The sequence below is a fragment of the Lontra canadensis genome, unplaced genomic scaffold, assembly GCF_010015895.1.
Source record: "Lontra canadensis isolate GAN:19392208 unplaced genomic scaffold, GSC_riverotter_1.0 scaffold49, whole genome shotgun sequence".
Classification (NCBI taxonomy): Eukaryota; Metazoa; Chordata; class Mammalia; order Carnivora; family Mustelidae; genus Lontra; species Lontra canadensis.
Window position 1 is genome coordinate 1883769 of NW_022631043.1, and position 23286 is coordinate 1907054.

The 23286-nt window shown below is 54.0% G+C and overlaps 1 protein-coding gene across 3 annotated transcripts in view; it reads left to right on the forward strand.

Moving 5' to 3' along the window:
* TRAPPC9 (trafficking protein particle complex 9) overlaps nt 1-23286 on the forward strand; it is a 509775-nt gene that overhangs the window by 155889 nt on the left and 330600 nt on the right. For all 3 annotated transcript variants that reach the window (XM_032873479.1, XM_032873478.1, XM_032873477.1), the window contains one exon: nt 5674-5798. In XM_032873479.1, coding sequence (XP_032729370.1) covers nt 5674-5798 — 125 coding nt within the window. The remainder of the gene's footprint in view (nt 1-5673; nt 5799-23286) is intronic.

Sequence of the window (23286 nt, forward strand, 5' to 3'; positions counted from 1 at the left end):
AGAGAAGGAAGAGCGGGACCTGGGGGGCTGGCGGGTGGAGGTAAAGTGCAGGGAGCAGATGGGAGTTTTCTGAGGTCAGAACAGGCTTTGTGGTGGCGGTCGGGGGACAAGTGAACATCACTTGGTGCATGGAAAGTGCAGAGCGTAGTTTCTGCCGAGGAGCTCGCGTCCGTGGGCCTAGGGAAACAAGGGAGACCACCTCCACGCTCGGTGGGGAGTTACTAGCCATCCACGCACATGCCATTTGAGTTCTTGAAGGCACAGGCCTGGAGTGGGGCCTCCAACAGAGGGAGACGAGACCCCCGTCAAAGCAGGGCTGCTGTGGGAGCGAGAACTGCTTTGTCTGGACAGGAGATGAAGGCCCCTATTACCGCATGAATTTTCTTTCCTAAGCCTGTCCTAGAGTTTCTGAGTGAATGAACTCCCTGCTTTCCCTGTGGAAATGGAAGACGGGTATTGGCTAATTTCTGAGCCAAATGCTTCTACTCATTCGGTTTTATTCAGGATATTTTATGGTAACCAGATACCAGATGGGCTTGTTTTTTTTTTTTCCCTTTGGCACCCATGGATTTTAAGAATAAATGAAAATGCATCTTCAAAATATATTCTACCTGGAATAGCATACTGACAGACCCCTACTAGGAGATCATTGTCTCTTTTTGCTTTTGAAAATGTATTCTGTTCTAGTTACCTCTCATTCCAATTCATGTAACTCATCACGGGAGAATTTATGCTGGCCTCGAACACCGGGTTCTTTTGAGAGTGTGCGGAAACGAGAGCATGGCTTGAGTAGGTCCACCAGTGGAGAGGGACACTAAGCTGTCGTGAGGCTCCTTGCGATGGGTTTAGGGCCACGTGGCTTAGGGGATGGTCCATGGTGGGCCACACAGCAGCCTGGCTGGTGACGGGTCACAGACGCTCACGTGGGGGTGGAGAGGTGGTGTCGAAGTTTGGCTGGGGAGTCCCTGATGCGACAGTCCTGCATCCACTTCCGGGGAGCTGTGCGGTGTTACTGAGTGACCTCAGCTGCTTCAGCTTCGTCTTCAGAGTCGAGAAAAAGCGTGCTCCCGGCAGGGAGTGGGGGACTGTTTGATGGCGTGGGCTGGGGCCCAGGGCCGTTCCCAGCACATGTACACGCCGCCACTGGACACCCTCCCCCCACCACTCCTGCAGCTGTCTGTTGTGACTGCCATTTCTTCCTGCTGCACGGTCCTGCTCTGAGCTGTCAACCTCTCAAGTTGTCACCGTGGTTGTGACACAGCTGCATTCAGGAGCCTGTTATTTTAGCATACAAAACTGTATTTCTGAATTGCCCACAGAGATGCTCTTAATGGAAAAAGCGCACACTAGAAGCAGAAACCGTGCCGCTCCCTGCAGCTCCACTGCTCGGCGTGACCTCGCAGCCTCGTCCCAGTCTTAAATACCCGAGAAATCCTCTCCACTCGGGTCCTCCCACCAGGCTGCCTTCATCTGTTTGTAACTTTTTTGGTCTTGTCTCCCATTAATTGTCATACAGTCTGTTCTCTGTTCTATTTGTGATGGCCTGTGTTGGCAGAGAAGTTACGCGAGTGATGGAGCATCATTTCCTCTCCCGCGGCCCCGCCCAGCCGGAGAGCCGCTCGTCCGCGGGCACATGGCGGGATCTGCTCCGGGCGCACCGGGCTTGCTCCGCTCCAGCCGTCACCTCATGCGGCTTCTCCTCTCGGCCCCATCCTCGTCTGGGCTGACGGCCTGTCTTCCGACCTTCCGGAGGCTCCCGTCTGTCTCCACTCATATTTACCCGTTATCTTTTTCATTCTCGGTTGGTTGGGGGGCAGGTTAGTCTATAAAGAAGTTGTAGAGATTTCTGACCTTGAAGATTATAGGTTTCTGAGGGTTCTTTGAAGTTTTGAGGTCTGTATCCAAAAAGGAGGCAAATTTCAGATGTAATTTTCAGCCTTTTTGGGGCTACATGTACATCCTAGATCTGCCCAGCCCGAAGACATTGCAGATTTGTATTTTCCTGGATTCCCTTGAAGTGGTTCCCAGTTTTGAGCCAAGAAAATAGAGGTTCAAAGGGTTGTGTGAGGTGCTCAAATTCTCTTAACATGGTGGGAAGGTGGCCCCATGAAGGCCCCTTACCTATGTCCTCCTAGCGTATCATTCAGAGGAAGATACCTCCCACCGCAACTTCTCCCCCTAGAATTCGTAGAAGAAATCTCAAAGATTGTGTGTGACCCTTACGGTGGCTTCTGTCTGGATCAGCTATGACTGGTGGGATGTTTCCATTTCTGGCCGTGCCTGGATTATAGCTACCCCTGATCCAGTCAGAACCAATTCAGTGGGGAAGGTACAAGGAGGAAGGGAGATCTTGGCTTTAGGACACCCTCCCCTTGCAGGCCAGGGCTCTGGACACTTGCAGGAATGAAGACGTTAGCATTGTGTTAGTGTGAACAAGGACTGGTATTTCCAAGGCAAAAAATAACTCGTGTCCTTTGGGAGCCTGTGGCATTTGTGTAATTTGCTGACGACGGGAGCTTTCGCTAGGGAAGAGTAGGGTATGCCGTGTCCCAGGCAGTGTGTAAATGCGTGAGTCAGAGTGACACTTCTGGGCACCTGGCCTTTGCCCAGCAGAGGCTGACCCAGGGACTGAGTGACTGTGGCCTTGAGCACCGTGCTTACTCACGGGCCCTGTCTGACCTAGTGTCTAGCACAGGTTGCTGGCAAGTGTGGGTTTTAGCTTTGCGGTGTCTGTGTTCATAATGCCAGCCCCCTTGCAGAGCTGCAAGCCCCGTAGTGTGGTGGGGAGCTTTGCTAGATGATACCCATGGTGCTGGGGGAATGGACAGCAGGGAGGGGAAGCTCCCTCCGCTGTAACAGCCGTGGGCAGGGACTTTGCATGACGGGGTTTCAACGAACCAGTGGTTGGTGGTCGCATGTGACTTTGGCGTGATCGAGTTTTTGGCGAACGTGGTGTGTAAACTGAATGTCATATTGGGCTCTGTGATTTGTTACCTCATTGCCTTAATATTTGCTGAGAGTTTATGACTTGCTGGAGCCTGTGGGAGCCACAGTGGGGGATATAGTAGTGAGAGGAGAATTCTGTCTTCAAGGAGTTGATACTCCAGTAGGGAGTCCAAGACCTGCGTGCAGGTTGCTCTAATACTGAGAGCTGTGTCTGTTGAACAGGTGCCGGGGCCCAGGCGTTGGGACGAACAGTTCCTATGTAGGAACTCATTCTCCGAGGTAATCGTGCCGCTTATGTGTTCTGGTCATTCCCATTTTAGGGATGAGGAATTGAAAGCTTAGAGAGGCTAAGTAACTTGGTAAGGATTACTCTGCCAGGTGGTGTAGAAACTCCTGGCCTGTCTGATGTCCACCCATGGCCCCGCCATGCCACCTGTCCTCTTGGATAGAGGACTCCATGTGGCGAGCACGGGCCGTAGGCTAGACGAGGTGTCGGGCGCTGAGGAAGAGTTCTCGCTTTCAGCTGCAGTGACTGGGGGGTGCCCCGCGGAAGAGGCAGCAGCTGCACTGACAATCTGGGACATCATCACAAAGATGGTTGTCAGGGGAAGAGAAGTGGAAACACACAAAGATGAAGAAACACAGAGCAGTACAGGGGTTGACAAGGGGTCTATTTTGGCAGGACACAAGATAATAAAACTATTGTTAAATAACTCACCAGTTCAGATTTTTTTTTAAACTAATTGGGAACTCATTTCCATAGTAGACACCTCAGACCTGTTCATTTAAAGACTTGTTTGGAGATGGAACAGTGTTCCAGAAAGTAGATGGTCAGATGCACTTGAATGTGAAGCCTGACATTGTTCCTTATTTGAAAAATCAGTTAAAATCTTTTTGGAAAAAAAAAAAAAAAGAATTGTGTTTTTAAACCTTTTTACTGAAATTGGAAACAGATTCTGGAGGTGGGTGGGGGATGGGTGAACTAGGTGAAGGGAGTCCAGGGTCCATGTATCTTGGGCCCCGAGGAACGTAGAGGATTGCTGACCCCCATACTGTGCACTGGGAGCAATGACACTGTATGTTAACTATCCTGGAGTTAAAATAAGAAGTAAAAAGTTAGGGTGATTTATTTTTAAAAGAAGATTTTATTTATTTATTTGAGAGAGTAAGAATGAGAGACAGTGAGCATGAGAGGGGGAAGGTCAGAGGGAGAAGCAGATCCCCGCTGAGCAGGGAGCCCGACGCGGGACTCGATCCCGGGACTCCAGGATCCTGACCTGAGCTGAAGGCAGACGCTCAACGGAGCCTCCCAGATGCCCAGTTAAAGTGATTTTGAAAACGAAATGAAGCAAACACACAGTCTGAATTGTTATAAGGGAGCCCTCTTCAACCCGTCGCCTGAATCAGAGCTGGAGCCTGTGCCCATCTTTACCCCCAAAGAGAACACTGTCCTGGTGTTTAGGAATCACTAGGTAGAACAGTTCATTCATGCCCATTTATTGAAGTTTAAGTTTCTCTTAACGTGTACGTATCCCCATTCTTTCCTTTCCCTTGTAAGTTGTCTGTTGAAGATCCTGGGACTTCTGACCCAAGGAGCTTTCTGCAGCGTGGGCCTCGTGGCTCGCACACTTGTCGGGGGGCTTAACCTGGTCTTCTGTGTCCTCCCCGCACCGCCCCCCCCCCCCCAAAAACGGGCAGCTACATCGAGCAGCTTGACCCGCCTCATCTCTGGTCCTCCTGGCTCGGCCAGGGGCGGCCTTGTTTGCGTCAGGAGACTGGGAGCGTCCGGCTCTTTCTCTCCTGCGACGTTAGACCTGCTCGTGCTTGCTGTGAGGTCCGCGTTCTCGGCCGGGCCAGTTTGCTCCGACCCTTCCAGGACACTTGGCAGTTTGTGGCGATTACAGCCCGGGGGAGGCTGCTCCTGGCGTCCTGGGGCTCGAGCAGAGATACTGTTAACCCTCCTCATGCACAGCACGGCCCCCCACACAAGGAATGTCCAGTCCCGCGTCTCCGCAGCGTGAGGTTGAAAATCCTGGGCTGGGGTTTCCTTCAAATCCTTTTATGAACATGTGTGTTGCCTTATCTGGTCATCGAGCTATGCAGTTCACATACGAAATGCGGTTTAAATGCTTGATTCTTTTATTTACCAGTCTCCAGGAGAATGAGCAGATTCCTGTCCTCCACAGGGAGCCGTTTGCTTTACTTCTCGAAGACGTTACTATGAACCCGTGGATTAAAGGGGTTTATACTGGATCTGTTGGCTGTGGATTTAAACCTGCTGCAAGAATGTTGATCAGTTCGTTACCATCTCTCTTCAGGCCCGACCTGTCCCCTGCTCAGCCAGTGGGAGCCTCTCGGGTCGGGTGTGATGGCTTTTGATGCCAACCCCATGGTCTTGGTTTCCTTGCCCTCCGGTGTAAGGAGACGTTCCATGCTCCTCCGTCTGTTTCTGGCCACTGACTTGGCACCCTCAGTTTCCCTGGTTTCTTCTCGCCAAAGGAGCGAGTGGTCACTCAGGACCATGGTCTGGACGTCCGGGGTGCTCATTAAACTGTGTTGGTCATTGTTTTTGTCTTTTTTGGGACCAAACTAGTTACAGACCCGCATGTGCAATTGTCTGCTCTCCTTTTGTTCAAAACCAATGCCGGAATGCAAGTTCAGGAATACAGATTTTAAAATACCCTCTGCTATACCTGTGCTAACATCTTCAAATCTGACTCTTTTTAGATGGAATCAGCGTGAGTGGCTTTCCGCTGTGCAGTCCCTTCCGACAGGTCGTTAGGCCTCGAGTGGAGAGCAAGTCCGTGAACCCGCCTGAAGGCAGCAAGCCGGGGGACCCGAGCCACGTGAAGGTGAGTCCGTCCGCTTGGCGGCGTGGTGTCCTGGGTTCCTGCCATGCCTCCGGGGGCGAAGTGCTGGGTGTTTTTCGGAAAGGAAAGGAGACGTGTTTGATACCAGAATCGTGTTTGTGGAGAGCGGTTTTCTCAGTATTTTCCGTTCTGTGGAATGTTCTGAAGCGGTTACACTGAAGCTTGTATGTTGCCAGCTCTCTAGTCCGTGAAATACTGGGGGTTTGGGGGCTGAGTCAAGGAGTGCAAAGACTAATGTGGAAAATTTCCTATCTTTTCCCTGTTTCCTGAAAAATGTGTTTATGGTCTAATCATTCTCTGTTCAGGTTTCATCCCATACACTTAAGCCTTTCGGAGCTCCTCCCACTAACGGTTTTCTCAGCCCTGAGGAAGACAAATGAGGATACGACATCCGTGCAGAGACACCTCGGGCTTCTGGGGCCGTAGGGGCTGCTGTTTCCAGCCCTAGGGGAGGTCTGAACCGGACTTGAAGCCCTGGGGGCAACTTCAGCTTCTGGGAAGCTCTGCTTGCCTGCAGCTGCCCGGGGACAGGGCGTAGCGAGAGACCCAGAACTCTTCACAGCTATGGCAGGGGTGTGGGCAGCAAGGTCCCTGGGATGGCTTGTCAAGTAAACACGTGTTCAGGCCCAGCCTTGCGAGGTCTGTGCCGACATGTGGGAGGGGCCTTGACTGGCGGGACCCATCAGGAGAGCTCGGCCACGCTGGCTGGGAGCCTGGTGCAGGGACGGTGGAGCACGGATGCTGCGGGAAGGTCGGGGCGGGAGGGAAACCAGCTGCTTTTCCTTGACTGAGGTCCTGTCTGCGGACGGCAGTGATGAGGAGGTAGGTTTTAGGGGAGAGTCTTGTCCCCTGAGGGCCCTGAAGGGGAGAGGAGGCGGGTGTAGCTGGGAGCAGTTTGCAGCAGGAGTGGTCACACTGTCGCTTGACAGCTGGGTGTCAGGGCGCCCCTGTGAGCCGACGGGACTGGGAGGCGGGAAGACGCGTCGCCCTGGAGGAGGGAAGGCAGGGAGGTGAGAAGCAACCCTCGAGTGTGGAACCGCAAAGCCCCAGGTTTGAGGCACGGAGTGGAGAGACGCTGGTGTCCTCCCGGGCCCTAGGTGTGCCGTCCCCAGAGCCTCCTGGCAGCTGACCCCGGACGGTCAGCGCTGCTCCCGCCCAGGCCCCTCCGCACTCCAGCTTCCCTCTGCCGTTCGGCTCCGCCTCCCTGTGGCTTTCCTCACGGGGCAGTCCTGGAGTTGGAGGCAGAACTTTGAAATCCAGGAGGTCATTCATTAGGTAAATCATCATTGAGGTCATTACTCGCAGTCACTGGGTGGTGGTGGCTGGGGCGTCACTCGAGTTTTCTTGGTGAGCGTTGTAGGCTGTGTGCGTTGTATTTCTTGGACGCACGTGAGCTTAGCTGTCCTGAAATGCACTCCCTGCGGCGGCGGCGCCGTCTGCTGGGGACACCCGGTGTGTCAGGCACTAGCATACGATGTGTCCTTCTAGGTGGTCTCCTCTGAGGAGAGAACTGTGACTCTCAGGTCATGTGAGTCAGTTTGTCCCCCACCTAGTCGCTCTCCGTTGCACCGTGACACCTTCTTTCCGTGGGCCCACGGCTGCACTGTGAACAGTGTCCGTGCCTCTTCGTAGAACTGTTACTCCAGTGTGGTTAACACACGGCATTGCGTGACTTTCAGGGGCACAGTGCGGCGGCTCTGCTGCTCGGGAATCACTTCGTGCCCCTCCCGACAAGTGCGCTCTCGGTCCCCGCCCCCACCGCCCTCTGCTAAGTACCACTGTGTTCTCCGTGCCCAAGAGTCTGTTTCTCGGTTTGCCTCTTTTTTTTCCCTTTGCTCTTTTTTCTTAAATTCCGCATGTGAGTGAAATCACAAGGTATTTCTTTTTCTGACTTAGTTCACTCAGCACTACACTCTCTGGCTCTGTCCACGTGGTTGCAGATGGCACGATTTCATTCTGTTTTACAGTGAGTAATATTCCTCTGTGTGCGCGTGTGTACGTCAGAAGACGGACGGATAAAGAAGATGCGGTGTGTGTGTACATACACACACACCGTATCTTCTTTATCCGTCCGTCTTCCGAGGGACACGCGGCTGCTTCCTTGGTTCCGCGGCTGTGGCTGCTGCTGCAGTGAGCATCCGGGGACATGTGTCCCTTTGAATTCGTGTTTTTGTAGTTTCTGGGTAAATACCCAGTGCAAGTTGCTGGGTCGTAGGGTGGCTCTATTTTTAACTTTTTGAGGAACCTCCACACTGTTTTCTAGAGTGGCTGCACCAGCCTGCATTCCCACAACAGTGCACGAGGGCTCCCCTTTCTCCGCATCCTCTCCAACAGGATGTCTTTCCTTGTGTTGCTGATTGTCGCCGTCCTGACTGGCGTGAGGTGGTGTCTCATGGCAGTTTTGATTCACATTTCTCTGATCATGAGTGATTTGAGCCTCTTTTCATGTGTCTGTTGACCGTTTGGATACCGTCTTTGGAGGAACATCTGTTCATGTCTCCTACATTGGACTCTGTATCTGGGGATGTGGCGTTACAGAAGTTCTTCGTGTATCTTGGGTATCCCAGTTTGTGCACCCGGCCAGCTCTGGTGTTCGGTCTCGGCACGTTCCGTTACCCGTCACCCACGTGGAAACTTCTGTCCACTTTCCTCAGTGAGCCTGGGAACCTCCTCAACTAGTTTCTTATCAAGAAAACCGGAGTTTGGGCCGTGTGTTCTGCAGGCCAGGAGCGGTGCTGGGCACAGAACAGCCCCACGTGTGCGCCGTCTGGGCAAACAGCCTTCTAGTACGTGGGTAGGGAAACAGGTTTACGGAGCTTATGTCACTCGCCCAAGGTCATGGAGTTACCAGGTGGTGAGGAAGGGTATGAACCCATGTTGCTTCTGCTCACCCTGCCCCGGGGCTGGGCCCTGACCAGGACGGGCTCCTGTGTGTGGAGTCCGAGGAGGGCACTGAGGTGACAGACCCTTGACACGGGCACGCGGGAGCAGCTGTGTTCTCGGAGGCCTGGTGGCGCTGGGAACCTGCAGGATGGGGCAGTGTTTCCTGGCTGTGGAGGCGACGCTTCTGTGGTTCGGTCGTACTCTGAGGGAGCCGTGCGGGAGGGGTGCTGTGGGCGCCGCCGCCGGGGCTTTTTGGTTCTTCTGGGCTTGTGCCCCGGTTCTGCTCCCAGAAGCGGGAGGAACGTGACCTGATTGGAAACGTGCTAAACCTGTAAAGTTACCGCGGAAGAATGCTGTGGCCAGGGAAACCAGGCCTTCAGGGAGCCCTCCAGACGTGGGAGATGATGCCATGTGGTTCTTGAGGTTTCCCAGAAACGTCGCCTCCCCTGTTCCGCCAGCGCTGACCGCGTCTGTCTGTGCTGGTGACTGGTTTTCGGCCAACTGCCACAGGCCCACGTGAGCGATTTCTAGGGCTGAGACAAGAGGTGTGTGAAATGGCTTCAGATGAGAAGTAATACTCCTACAAGCCAGGCTCTACTGTGGCCGCTCTCGACCCTCAATTTCCCCATCTGTGAAATGGAGCAACTTTCCTCTGTAGGGTTTTTGGGAGGTTTAATGTAAGAGCTTGGCAGGGGGAAGGCTGGAACAAATCAAGAAGTAATGACAAACAGACTTTATTCTTGCATTAAAAGTAAGATTTGATCGAGTCCTGCTGTTTCAAAGGGAGCAGCGGGGTTCGGGGGCACGGACTGGAGCAAGGTGGGGGCAGTTACTCTGCTCAGCCCGGCTTCCCCAGCGCTGGTGAGGCTGGCGCTGACCCCCGAGTCAGGGCCTGTGTGCACACGGTGTGGCAGAGGCCTGGGGCGGCCAGGGCTCCACCGAAGCCCTCCGAAGGCACCAGAACCTGGGCCGGCCCGCCATGGGCTGGGGAAGTGAGTTGGAGGCTTCCCACCCCAGTGGGCCGATGCTGCGTGTGTGGGTCTGGGTCCCCGTAGCCTTGCCTGTCAGGAGCCTCCAGCTTTGGCCTCCAGGGCTGGACTACACGGAAAACGCGGGAGCTGGCTGAGCCCTGGAGCGAGCAGACAGACACTGCCACTGTTCCTGGCAACATGCCCGTCCCCCCACGGACAGCACTGCTCCGTTCGTGCCCCATGCCCGCTGAGGGCCTGCGGGAACATGTGAGAAGGTGGGCGAGTGGGTCTGCTTTTGGGCTCTGTGCATATCTGGCTCCTGGGAGCTGGTTGGTACGTGGCCCTTCTGGTCGACAACGTCTTGTCTTTAAGAATCCCCGAGAACAGGCCTAAGCCGCAGCGCCCTTGCGGCCGCTGCCACAAGGGGCCCCTCCGCTGGGGGCCGGGTGTGGTGCAGTCTGCTTTCCCCGCAAGCTCACGTTTGAGCTGGAAGCTGGTGCTCACGCACCCGCACTCCCTCTGTTCCGACCGCGGCCCTGACACCCTGCACAGCTCATCCCCTACCCCAGTCACCCATTCACAGCACCCAGGCCTTGCTTTCCTGACCTGCAGTTTGGGGAGAACGGTCTATTCTCCGGCTCAGCGGTTCGTGAAGAGCCATCGAAGTACTGCCTGGGCGCCTTGGTGGGGAGGAGAACTACACTGGGGCTGCCTGAGCCGGGCAGTGGAAGGTGTGCCGAAGCCTTGTCCAGAGCCTTCTGGTTAGGGAGCAGCCGAGCCCCCCAGCCTGGACCCCGCCCGCCTCTTCCACACGGGCCAGTGTTCTGTCGCGTAGCCTTGCCAGGCTTGGCCCTACCTCCTGGCTTCCCTGCTCCCTCCTGCGCACGGGCTGCAGGCTGCCACCTCGTCCCGGAGCCTCTGCAGGGACTTGGCCCAGCTGGGTTGGACACGCACTTGCTCTTCTGCTGCCTTCGTGCTCCGTGGGATCCCACCAACACGTCAGCCCTGCCGGAGCCGGGGCTTTCCTCCCGCCGCTGTCCGGTCCGCAGGCCTACGAGAGCGCCTGGCACAGAGCAAGCTTTCTAGAAGTAGTTGTGGAGTGAGCTAATGCACGGACGTGCGTTCTGACTGCTTGGGGCAAGGCACTTGCTGGACAAGAGGTGTGCTGAGTCGGAGGAGGCCGGCGGCTGGTAGGTGTCCCCGGCTCCACGGGGGCCACTCTGGCGTGGAAGTGAGCCCGGGGAGCTGGTGGGGGCTGTCCGCGCGGCGCTTAGACAGTTGCACGTCCAGACCCCGGGTTCCCTGGGCCTGGGGCCTCGACGTCCTGGCGACCCACGGCCAGCGTGATCTGTTGCTGCTCTCACTCAGAGTGGTTTTATTTTTCGTCTTTTCGTTTTGTTTCCCCGGGGACCTGGGACTGACAAAGAGGACCACAAAACGAATCTCAGTCAGTTTCAAAGGGTTCTCGGTTTGCAGAAGTATATTCTCTGACAGTGATCAACTTGGAGCCCGACAACCAAATCTTGGTGGATTTTTCAAATGTTTGGAAACAAAATGACACACTTCTGATGAAACCATGGGCCAAAGAAGGGAGAAAAAATAAAAATAAAGAGTATTTGACACAAGTGAACATGAGAGCACCGCGTCATGTCTGTGGGCTGCCGCCAGAGCTGTTTTCTGGGGCGCGTGTCGTACCGGAGGCCTGTGCCAGAGGGGGAGGTGGTCTCAAGTGAGCAGACCCCCACTTCAGCTTCAAGAAAATAGGAAAAATGGAAATTAAATCTGCCATAAACAAGGAAATAAAGATCAGAAGACAAAGCAATGAAATCAGAAACAAAAACCAAAAGCATGTTTGTTGAGAAAAGTGAATGAAATTTAGCGACTTGCAGCGAGCTGGATGGGGGAGGAAGACATGAGGGGAGCAGGAGAGGTCACTGCAGACTCCAGAGAGAAGGGGAGAGGGGACAGAGTTGTGAGCGCGTGATGCCCGTGAATCTGAACGCCGAGATGAACGCTGGACCAAATCCTTGGAAGGCTCGACACTGCGGAGCTTACAGACCCGGCTGTGCTCAGGGGCTGTTTCTGTGTCCGTTACGGAAGTAGAATTTTTGGTTAAGACCTTCACCATAGAGCATATCCAGGCCCAGGTGGCTTCTCTCCTGTGTCTCACCGGACGTTAAAGGAGGATTAATAGGAGTTTTACCTGAACTCTTCTTTGAACCACTTCTTGGAAGTGGGAGTACCGCTGACCCCTCTGTGAGGGCCGCACTGCCCTGTTAGCAAAGGCAGACAGAGTGGAAAACAGCGACGAAGACTCCTGAGCACGGTTCTGGGTACCATGTTAGCATATTGGATTCCACCACAGGTGAAACACCGAGGAGTAGGGTTTAGCTGAGGACTTGGAGGTTGGTTTGATGGTAGAGAGCTGACAAATGCAGTTCTTGATGTCAACAACCCAAAAAGAGGAAACCGTGCGAGCATCTTACTAGCGAAGCAGCATCTGACAAGGTCCCACGTCCCTTCCTGACAAGACTCTCAGCAAACTGGAGCTGGAAGGGCCCTTCCTCAGCCCAATTACATGCTTACGGACCCCCCCTTCACCTCCCGCTGTGCTTCAGGGCTGCCGCTGAGGGTCGTTCCCCCACGGCAGCCACGCACCTGCCCGGGCTCCACAGCTGTGCCTGCTCGCACTGGTCCTCGCTGGCGCTGGCTGTCCCCTTGGATTGGAGGTTCCCTCTCCGTGCCCTGGATGCCGGGCATGTTCCCGTCCCCTCTTGGGCCACGCTCTGCTGTTCACTTGTCTGTGCAGCCTTCACACAAGCAGAGCCGGTGCTGCCTCCTGTCCCCGCCTCCTGTCGCTCTTGCTTGGGTCCCGAGTTCCTGTAACTGGAAGGTCCTCCTGGCTGCGGGGTCTCCCCGCCGCCTGGCACCGTGCTCAGCCTTCCATAGATTTCTCTTGACCCAGGTCGTCCGGGCTGCCGTCCAGCTATGCCCTCTCCCCGGGAATTCTGTTTCCTCTGAAGAGATTTTCGTCATGTGGCAAAGCAGGCCTGTAAAATTCATTTCTTCTCAGTCATCGTGCGGTTTAACTCTGGGATTCTTCAGAATCCCAGCCCATTCAGGTGATACCTTACAGCATGTTGAACGTTTCCTATTGCGTTAGCTTTTATAATGCAGAACTGTAGATGTTCATAAAGTTCTCCTGTGCTCTTCCATTCTGGTAATTATGTTTATAAATGGATTGATTGGAGGAACCTGCTTAGGAAACTTAGTGTTGTTTTTTTTAACTTGAATAGTGAATGTGAAGAGTGTGTTTTCTTGGGCGGTGTTACGTGTGAGGAAATGTTCCATGAGGCTTTTGGGGACCGGGGCAGCAGAATTCAGGTTCCCTTCATGTGGGAGGAGAAAACGTGTCAGGCTACCGGTTCAGGGTCAGGTACTTGCTCAAGGGCGTGGAGTGTGCTGGCCGGAATGTCTTGCGACGTGGAGCCGGGAAGGTGAACACTCGAAGCGGGACTCACGGATGACTTCTGTCCTGCTCCCAGCCTCGCCATGCGCACGTGGAAAGGGCCTAACAGTTCTGGGACATCAACGAGCCCAGGGGCAAGCGGTTACGCAGAAGTTGAAATGCAAAGCCTGTTGTGTCTGAATCCAAAGCTTGGGCTATTTCTACAATATCGTGCTGCCTCCCTGTATAATTTCTAAATCTCTGAGCTTACTGTGAAGCACAAAACATTCTCTATTGATTTAAGCCATATTTATAGAGCAGCAAGTATAAGCTTTTTGCCTATCTGACCTTCCAGTTCAGTCTGTAAAGTGAGGATAATCAGACTTCCTCCTGGGCTGCTGTAAGGAGCAAAGTGTCTGCTGTTAGCCTGGGGAGATAAAAGCTTACAAAATGGCCAATCCAATTCAGTTCCAAATTATTCCTAATCTGTCCCAGTAATAGTCAGAAGGAATTTCATTCTACAAAGTGAAGCATGAAAGCTTTAAGGAATCCTTTAATCTGCTCAACTTCTCTAAAACTTCATAAGAAAGTCTTCAGTAAGAGAAGGGGAAGAGTCCCGCTTGTGGAATTCTGGAACAGGTCAAGGAGAAGTCAGAAGAATGTTCTTTGAGGTTCTATGACACCTGTGGGACTTCTGCCTGCTGTGGTGACACAGTTCACCTGAACCCCCATAACTGTTTCTCCACCCTGTTCATTGGACGACTGTTACATGCCTAGCTCTGGATGGCAGAGGGTGTGTGTGTGTGTGTGTGTGTGTGTGTGTACACATACGTGTGTGTGCACGTACATGTACGTGTGTACGCATGTACACATACATGTGTGTGCACGCATGTACACGGGATGAACTCCTGGAGCTTCCCTTCTGAGGGAAGGGACAGACAGCAAGCAGACATGTCATGTTATGGACATTGCTGTCCGGAAAGTGACGGTGGCCATGGGCTGAGGACTGCCTGCCAGTTCGGGTAGGACCGTCAGCGAGGGCCTTTCCACAGTGCGGCCTGGGTGCTGTCGGAGACATTTCCATAGTCTGCGCCAGGGACAGTTCGTTGTCCTGCGTGGGTTGCTGTTTGGAATAGAAGCCATTTCCCCTGTAGATGGTTAGTCAGAGCTGCGGATGATCTTTTATTTACCTTGTGTTTTCAGTTCCTGGTGCAGGGGACCAGCTCTCGGTGAATGTTGAGTGAATGAGCAAGGAAGGCAAGCAAACAGTTGCTAAGAAGTTGCTCTGTTTTCTCGGTTTGTCCTGCTGGTAATTATATGCTGCGCTGGTTGGTCCACAGAGCATGTATCCCAACCATCCAGGGGCTTGCTAACAGCTGCCAGCCCCCTAGGCACGGAGCGTGTAAGCCGGTGGGTCCGGCAGGCGGCTGGGAGCTCGCCTTCCTCACGAGGCCACAGGTGACGCTGCTGCTGGTGTGGGGGTCGTGCTTGGAGCACCGCTGCCTTAGGGTATGGGACTTTTTTTTTTTTTTTTAATTGCTTTTTCTTTTTTTTTAATGGTCTAAAGGGCTAGACTGTATGTATCCTTTAGGAACAGATGAGACGTTCCTCAAGGGACTCCTAGATTAGCTCGTGGTGAGCTCTCAGCACGGTCTGAGGGACCCCCCACACCCCCCGACTGACTGTAGTACCTGGATTCCTGGGAAGACATTTTCGTAAACATTTCTGATAAAATCTGAACAGAAGCATACAACTGAAATTAGATGTACACACTAAAATGCTTATTTTGGGGAAACTTCGGAGACCCCCGTCTAGGAAATCCATAAGCCTGCCTGATTCCAGGCCGGGCCTTCCCGCAGGTTGACACTGACGGTGGCACGGCAGGGGACCCGGAGGGGCAGCCTCTGGCCCGGGTCCCAGCTGGACAGGAGACAGCAGGGTCTGTGCCCCTGTCCCTCGTCAGGCGGTCGGGACGGAAGTCACTAACTGTTCAGGCGCTCGGCTCTCGTTGGTCATTTGAAAAGCTGCCCGGGGAGAAGCAAGGGGGGAACTTGGGGCTGGAACCCAAAGCTCGGGACCGAATCTGAGTGCGCAGACCTGGGCGTGAGCAGGTTGTCCTGCTGTAGGCTGTAGAGACAGCAGCTCAGAGTAGTAGCTTTTCTTACCCTCCAGTCCCGTGAGCCTCAGAACAGACGGAATGCTGCAGAAGGAACCGACACAAGCTGCCCTGAAACGGTGAGAAGGCGGGGGGACGTTGGGAGAAGTGGGGAGCGTGGAGAAAGGGGCTTGCATTTCGGGCGCTGCTTCTCGGTCCTGTCTGTGCTTCTCTGTGACATGCATCAGTGTCGAGAGGGCAAGGGGAAGTCCCAAGTCTGGTTGTGAGGTTTGGCCTGGGGTGCAGGACCTAGGAGGAGTGGGCAGCAGGAGCCACGTTCTGACGGTGACCGGCCAGAGCTTCCTGTCGGGAGGGCCATGCGCCAGGTGGGTCAGGGCACCTGGGCATATTCCTCTAACTCAGCCGTGTTCTGTCCGTCCATTAGCCCTGTTTGCCCTGAGGTTTAAGTTAGGCCAGGTTGTGCCCTCAGGGCTTTAAACTCTGATTTCCAAATAGGCCATGAAGTGACAGTCTTAGAATTTAAGTTCCTAATCTTACGATCGCCTCTGGATCACAGCACTTAAATGGTATTCTGTATTAATGAGATAGACATAACCTTCTTTTTATAGATGCTCATGGCAATGCGTGTTTCTGATCTTTGTAACTGGTGTAGTTTGGGGTTCGTTTTCTCGCATCGACTGTGGCCTTCAGGCTGTGACTTCGTGGATTGTGTGATAGAAGCTACTTCCTTTGAGCGCTTGTGGTTATCCAGTAACTTTCCATTGTTTCTGATAGTCTTTGTGTCTTCTGAATACGGGTGATACCTTGTTTAAGCCCTGGTGATGCAAAGAATTTTCTAGTCCACGAAATTTTGGCATTGGTCGTAGTGACACACTTCACGATTGCTGCTCAGTGCAATCACTTCTGTGTCGAGGTCGAGTGTTGGTACACCTTTTCCTTTCCTCCATAGATGCTTTGGAATTTCTCTAATAAGCTCTTTCCCTTAGGTTTGTTCATGCACTTCTCCTAAACCCTAGCATCTGGCTTAAATTCTCCGCATATCGATGACGACTTTCTGTGGGCTTATCTGAGACTCTGCTCATGAGCTCGAGTCTTCACTGTCCTCCTCCCGCTTCCACCTTGTCACCAGACTGAACACGAGCGGGCACCATACCTTACCCCAGGTGCCTCTTCTCTCTCCTCCTTTGATAGAGGTGGGGTAGAGGTCTTCTCGTGTTTCTTTCCGCTCCTGGCCTCCCACATGATGCTCCTGTCCCTGCCAGACCCCGGTCAGCCAGGCAGTGTCCCACAGATGCCCCTGCACCGGTGGCTCGCGGCCCAGTGTGCTCTCCCACGGCCACGCACACCCACCCGGAGGCTGCTGTCCTTTGTCTTTCTCAGCTGGCCTCGTCTCTCTTCCACCTCGCGCTCCCCCTTCCCCCAAGCACTGATTTTTTTTTTTCTTAATCTCTTTCTGCGAGAGAACTTAGTTTAATCACATGAAGCCCCACTTGACCGTTGTCATTTTTGACAGGCCCTTACGGAGGCGTATGCGGTTAGTGCTGTTGCCGCCCCGATCTCACTGACCAACACCGGGACATCGGTGCAGCATGGGCACACTGAAATGGGCCCAGATAGACATTTTTTGTCATTACAGAAACGGTGCCAGCAGAAGGTAATTCAGTCATGCCGTTGAGACCAGCACGAATGAAGGGCTCTGAGAATCCCCAGTAGGAACCGGAGTGTGTATCCTGGGCTGTTCTCACGTTCGCGTGTGGGTACGTGGGGTGTGTTTTCATGAAGATGCACGCACAGGTATTTGGGCGTGTTCTCACAAGCACGTGTATGTGAGCACCTGGCATGTTTGTTCCCGGGATCAGAACTGGGACACTGTGTTTTATAACTTTGTTCTATCAGTGCCATTCCACTTTCTATTTCCGTAAATGTTCATTGCCTCTAATATGCAGGAGATATTAAAATTTGTCCCATTTGATCTCCAAGTTTTGTTTTAAATAATTAGTCCAAACCAGAACATAGTCCGGGATCACTCATAGTATCTGGTCTGTGTTGTGTGATGTCTCTTGTTGTCTTAATCTAGCACTTTATTTTTTCTTTTAAATGCTTGTTGAAATGACCAGGCCATTCGTCCCACCTCCCAGACTTGTCTACTTGCTGCCGCACAGCATTACTTGTTCTCTCTCTCCCGATTTCCTAAAAACTGCTGGTCGTGCGTAACGGCCTAGTGGATGCAGAGGAAACCTTTCTGGCTACACGGCTCCGTGGGTGGCGTGGCTACTTCAGATTGTCTCACATCAGAGATGCCCCATAACTGGCTTTCAGGACCTCAGTGAGGTTGGGTTTGAGACCTGGAGTGGATGATTGTGGTCTGAGTCCACCCCGTTCCTCCTCTTGCCGCTAGAGAGTATTGTCGGTCCTGGAGCAGTGATACGATGTGTCAGTCACGCATCTGGTGGTTTTAGAATCAGTTCATCATCCTCGCCTGACTTAATGTCATTAAGATTTTATGAAATGTTTTTCGTATTGTCTCTGCTTTGATCACGTGACCTTCTCCTGTGACATAGCGCTGGTAGCTCCACCGTGGGGCGGGCCTCTGGGGACAAACAAGAGGTTCCTGTTTTCTTTGTAATTGTTAATTTCACGTGAAGGAACTGTTTACAGACTTCTTCAAATGGTGAGAAATGAGGGATTTAAAAGAATTTTTTTAAAGGATTTTATTTAGTTGTTTATGTAGAAAGGGTGAATTGGTAGAGGAGCAGAGGGAGGGAGGAAGCGTCTCGGGCAGATTCCGTGCTGAGCGCAGAGCCTGACGCAGGGCTTGATCTCATGACGCTGAGGTCATGACCTGAGCTGAAATCAAGGTTCAGACGCGTCAGGGGCTGAGCGGCCCGCACCCTGCTGGGTGGCGGTATCTTTATCCCCCAAGGGCAGTTTTGAGACTGCGGTGACACGAGGGAACTTACAAAGTCCTTCCGAATACAGTTGTCTTACTTACCAGCATTACAGATCTCAGTGGTCTACAGAGAAGCAGTGCTTAGGAGGACGGACTTCGGTGTCCTAACTTACCAGCTGTGCCCCCTTAGGCGGGTTACTTAAGCTCTCTGTGCCTCTGTCTCCTCTCTGGCACGGGGCGGACACTCCTGCTGGTCTCGGGGGGTTGCCGAGAGTTAAGCGCTGATGTGGCCCATCGAGACAGGCTCGGCATGGGGGAATGCACGGTGTCACTCTCCCTCTGCGACTGAGCGGCAGCCCTGCTCACGCACACCCGAGACCTCATGCACACGCCCGCCTCAGCGCGCTCAGTAATTGTTTACCTGCTCACAGCTGTGCGGGAGGAGACCCTGGTGACTGAGCCCTGGGTCTGGAGCCGGTGGGGAGGGGACTGCAGATGCGCGGCATCTCTCCCAGCTGCACAGCCCAGGACACCAGCTCTCCTGTCCCCAGGGGAGAGCTTGGAGTGGGAAGGTCGCGGCGATGTGGGGTTTGTCTGGGAAATGGCTCAGGAGGTTGAGAGCCGAGACCCGTCCGTGTTGCGGCGCGCTGGGAGCAGTGACCACCCAGCTCCCTGCCGTTCGCAGACACTTGGGAAGAGCAGCGGAGAAAGGACCCTCTGAAGCTTGTTCAGGCTGCCTTTCCTCGGGGAGCTATGAGCTGTGCAGGTCGTGGTAACTTGTTACGCAGCCGCAGAAGATGGCCGCAGCGGAGGAACGTGGGCGACGTTAGCCTCCAACGTGCTGTTTCCGAGCGGCCAGCAGCGTGGGACCCCTGGCTCTCTCCCCGTGGGACGAGGCTTAGCACATACCCTTCCTAACAGTGCAGCTGTCAGTGGTCTTTTTGGGGTCCAAACCGGGGCTGCCTGAGTCCCGAGTCCTGCCCGCAGTGCTGGAAGCTTCCGTGTTCCGTCCTCCCGGCCTCCCGCTGCTCCGCAGCTCTGACCGTGTTCCGTCATGTTCGTCGGGCGCATGCTGTCCCTCGCAGAGGCTCACAGTGCTGCTGGGGACACAGCTTGATCTCTAACTGCACGCTTCTGTCCTCCCCGGGATGGGTCCTCGTCCCCTCCCTGCGCCTCGTCCCTGCTGCCGTCCTTCCCCCCGAGGGGGAGTCCGACGTGATGTGTCACCTGCGTCAAAATGACTCCACTAAAGTATGACTGTGTTTTCACATTCAGTGTCAGGGCCTGTCGTCTGCCGGAAGGTATAAATGACAATGAGATCCGACGTGTGAAATCTGGGCTCTCCTGGGGAGTCCGAGCTGTTCTGAAGCAGCAGACGCGGGGTATCGAACACGTGAGGGGCTCACTGCAGCGGTGTTTTCCGGAAGAATACAACGTCTGTCAGCTAGCCGTCGAGTGGTAGGACACACAGCGGCGGAGGCTCCCTTAGACGAATCTGGGGGTTCTGTGTCACGGACGGCCAGACCGTAGGGCAGCAGCGTTCGGCCAGGAAACAGACAGGAAACTTCCTCAAGAATATGAGTGAAAAATCTCAAAAGATGCATGCGGAGACCGCAGGAATGTGCAGCGTTTCCCTCGTAACGGGGCCCTGCGGTCTCTGGCAGCCAAGCCTCCGTTCGGAGGGGCAAACTGGCACCCGCGGGCCGGAAAACGCTGCCTGCGGGTTTCTGTGGGCCCCGGCCGTGCTCCCCGAGTGTTTCATGCCGGATGTTCATACCAGGCGCGTGCTTTCCAGGCCGTAGCGCCCCCTTCCCCCCGGTGCTCCCCTCCTGCCTGCCGCACGCGTTCTTCCTGGCCTCTGGAGGGACGAGAACTTGAGATCCCTTCTGCGATCCTGACAGTGGTCCCCAGGGAGGCCACTGCGATGTAAGGGTTTGCATTTTCATCTCCTTTTAAAAAGCACCTATTTCCTTTAGAAGGGATTGAAAGTTGCCGAAAAGCTGCAGCAATAGGCACGCGTTCCTGTGCCTCTCTGGCGCGTTTCCGCTGCTGGTCACATCCAGCTGCAGCAAGGTCCCAGCATCGCTGCTGGGAACGAACTCTGCTCCTCATTCGGCTTTCACTAGTTCACTTCCCGCTGGCCTTTGTCTGTCCCGGGGCCGCATGCACCGTAGGACAGCAGGTGAAGTCCAGTCCTCAGGTCTCCTCTGGTTTGCGACAGTTTCTGTCGTTTGGTGACCTTGAGGGTTTTGAGGAGTAGCGATGAGATACTTTGTCAGCTGTTCCTGGATTCAGAGTTCTTGCTGCTTTTCTTAAGAGAAAGCGGTGATGTGCCCTTCACATCACGTGTCACAGATGCCGTTGACCTTGGTCACCTGGCCGGAGTCATGTTTGCCAGAACAGAGTCTCCATACTGGATCCTCGGGGAGCAAGTCACTATGCGTGCTGCCTCAGCTCTCGGGATGCGGAAGGGGGAGTGGGAGGCAGGCTCCATGTCTGCTGGCAGGGAGCTCTAGGAAGTTGCTGGAATTCTGTAAGAATTTGCCCCGGCGTGGCATGGTTTCTAGGCCCCCTCAGAGCTAGAAAGTGCGTGTGTGCGTTCTAATCCGTGTATCTACACGTAATTACTCATGGATTTATCCATCTGCTTGAGGTCACACCCGTTAGCCTAAACATGAGCTCCCACGGACGTCTGACTTGGTCCAGGCCCCCTGGGCTTGCTGCAGCGCTCGCTCCTGACATGCGTGCCTGTAACGGTGCTCGCCAACAGAGAGGAGCCTGCCCCACCGTCCTTTTCCCGCCTGTTCCCCGCCCCAGTCTAGGGGTCCGGCTGTGCTTGTCCCCACGAGAAGCGTTACCAAGTAGAGCAGAGAGTTTCTGTGCTGTTCCTTCCACCCTTACCACCCCGCCCGCTCGCAGTTTCCAGCCGAGCATTGTCTTCAAAGTTACTGTCTCATCTTTTTGAATATTTTTGTGTGTATTTTGAAGTGTACATGTGAATATTTTAAATGTATGTTAGGGTGCACTCTGAAAAGTTTAACTGAGGCATGGAACAAAATTAAGATTTACGGATGTGGGCAGCACTGCAAATGGTGCAAATGATACCTTTGACTTTGGGTTGAATTCTGTTTATTTGTATGGCTTTGCCTTCTTAACTGATTGCTTGGAGCAGACGTTTACTGGAAGCAGCCTGACCGAGATGGAATGATGAGGGTTCCGGGGGATAGAGTGTGCGGGATTCGCATTTCTCGGACACCTGCCGTGTGACATCAGACGAGCTAACCCAAAGTTCCAGGTGGGACGAATTCCTCAGAAGTTCATACACATCTCACAGGATTGCTGGGTAGGTTGGAATGCATATCTGGAATGCTCCCAGTTCTTGCTACCAGCCGACAGCGTCCGTGTCCCCTGGGAGCCCTTTGGAAATAAAGACAGTCTGGCCCCAACCCCAGGTGTCTTGAGTTTGGAAATGTACATTTTACTGGCATCCCCAGGGGACTCGGATGCTCGCAGAACCCTGTCTGTACTGAGCTCTGAGAAGCTGTGATCACATCAGCTCAGTGTTTCCGGCCTCAGCAGCGACAGCCTTGCCTCCAGGAAGCCTGCGAGCACCCCAGCCCTGGGCTTTCTGGTGCAGCGTTTAGCCGCTGGGCCTTCTGTCCTCACTGTCATGTCCTCTGTTTCTAGCAGTGTCTGGCGCATCGAATGTGCTCAATAAAGATTTGCTGACTACGGGAATGTTCTTGGTTCTCTGCCAACTTCTGCGAACACCAGAGGAGAGAAATGGGCCTTGCCGTGCAGGAGCTGTCGCCTGGTGTGGATGGTGGTGCCAGGGGGTCAGGCGCTTGATGCCGCGATGCCCCAGGAGGGTGACGAGCCGCCTTCCCTGGAGGGGACCAGCCGGCCGACAGACGTGACCGTCTCCCCTCTTGCATAGGCATCCCGAGGAAAAAGCTGTTCTTGTGTCTCTTGAGCATCGATCTCGGGTGCACTAGTTGGAACCGGCCAGTTCACCTCGCGTGTCTGGAAGGTTCCAGGGAATGGCTCTCTTGAGCCCCAATGTTGCCTCCCCTCCTTGTCTTCAGGCTGTCTTTTGCTGAGGCCCCCACGACGAATACTGATTTTCTTCCTCTTCTGTGTTCTTTTATGTTCTGTGCTCTTGAAGAGATACAGCTGTCTTAAACAGCACTGAGAAACTCATCAGATGAAATCTCCCTGAGGGTTGGGTTGTGGCCCAAATGCTGTCCTGACCTGTCTAGTAAGGAGACAGGAGATTGAAACCCACATCACTGTTTCACTGGCCGAGTCCTTGACACCAGGGTGGCCGAGTGCCTCCTGCAGCTTGTAGAGGAAAACCTGACTCCAGGCCAAGTCCTGTCCCCAGAATCCTTTGTCGTGGGGGTGGTCACTGTTCCACTCGGCCTCTCGTTTCTCATCTGCAAAGCGGGAGGGTAATGCAGGCGCTGCCGCTGCCTTCCCAGGCCTGTGGGGAGGGTTTGCTGCCGCAGCCGCAGGGTGAGGAGGGTGCGTTAACCCAGGAGTAGAACTCGGGGCTGCTTTTCCCAGGTGAGCGCTGCAGGCAGGACTGGACTCCGTGTCTTCCTTTTGCAAGATGACAGAACCAGCCAGCTGTCGTGCGTGGGGAGCCAGCTTCGTCTGTGCTGGTGGCTTAGCGTAGGCTCCCCGGAATCCCCGAGCGAGGGCTGCGTGTGCCGTCTTCACTACTGCAGTGGTGTGCCACGGTCCTGCGGCGTGGTGGTGGCCCGGTCGCCTGACCGCAGAGCGCTTGCTGTCTGCCCTGGCCCGGCTGCACACCTTCCAGCTGGGTGTGCTGGTGGACGCCACACATCTCCAACAAGCAGTGTTGTCGTCGTTTGTTTGCTTGTTTTCTGCAAGTATAAAGATTCTGCTCTTCTGGAGCTTTGTGGAAAAGTCCCATCTTCTCTTTTTCTGGCTCAAATCTGAACTCCCTAAACTTGGCAGTGATCTGAAAAATAGTCCTGGCCTAGATGTTTTAAGTCCACTTTGCAGATTTATATTTAACTGACTCCGGTCGACTTTGCGGTGTCTCCAGCGCGAAGCTGTACCCTGTCCTGAAGGTAGGTCACTCCTTTGGGGTTAAAATTTGTGTTAATGGTTTTTAAGCTGAGATCTGCAAGAAT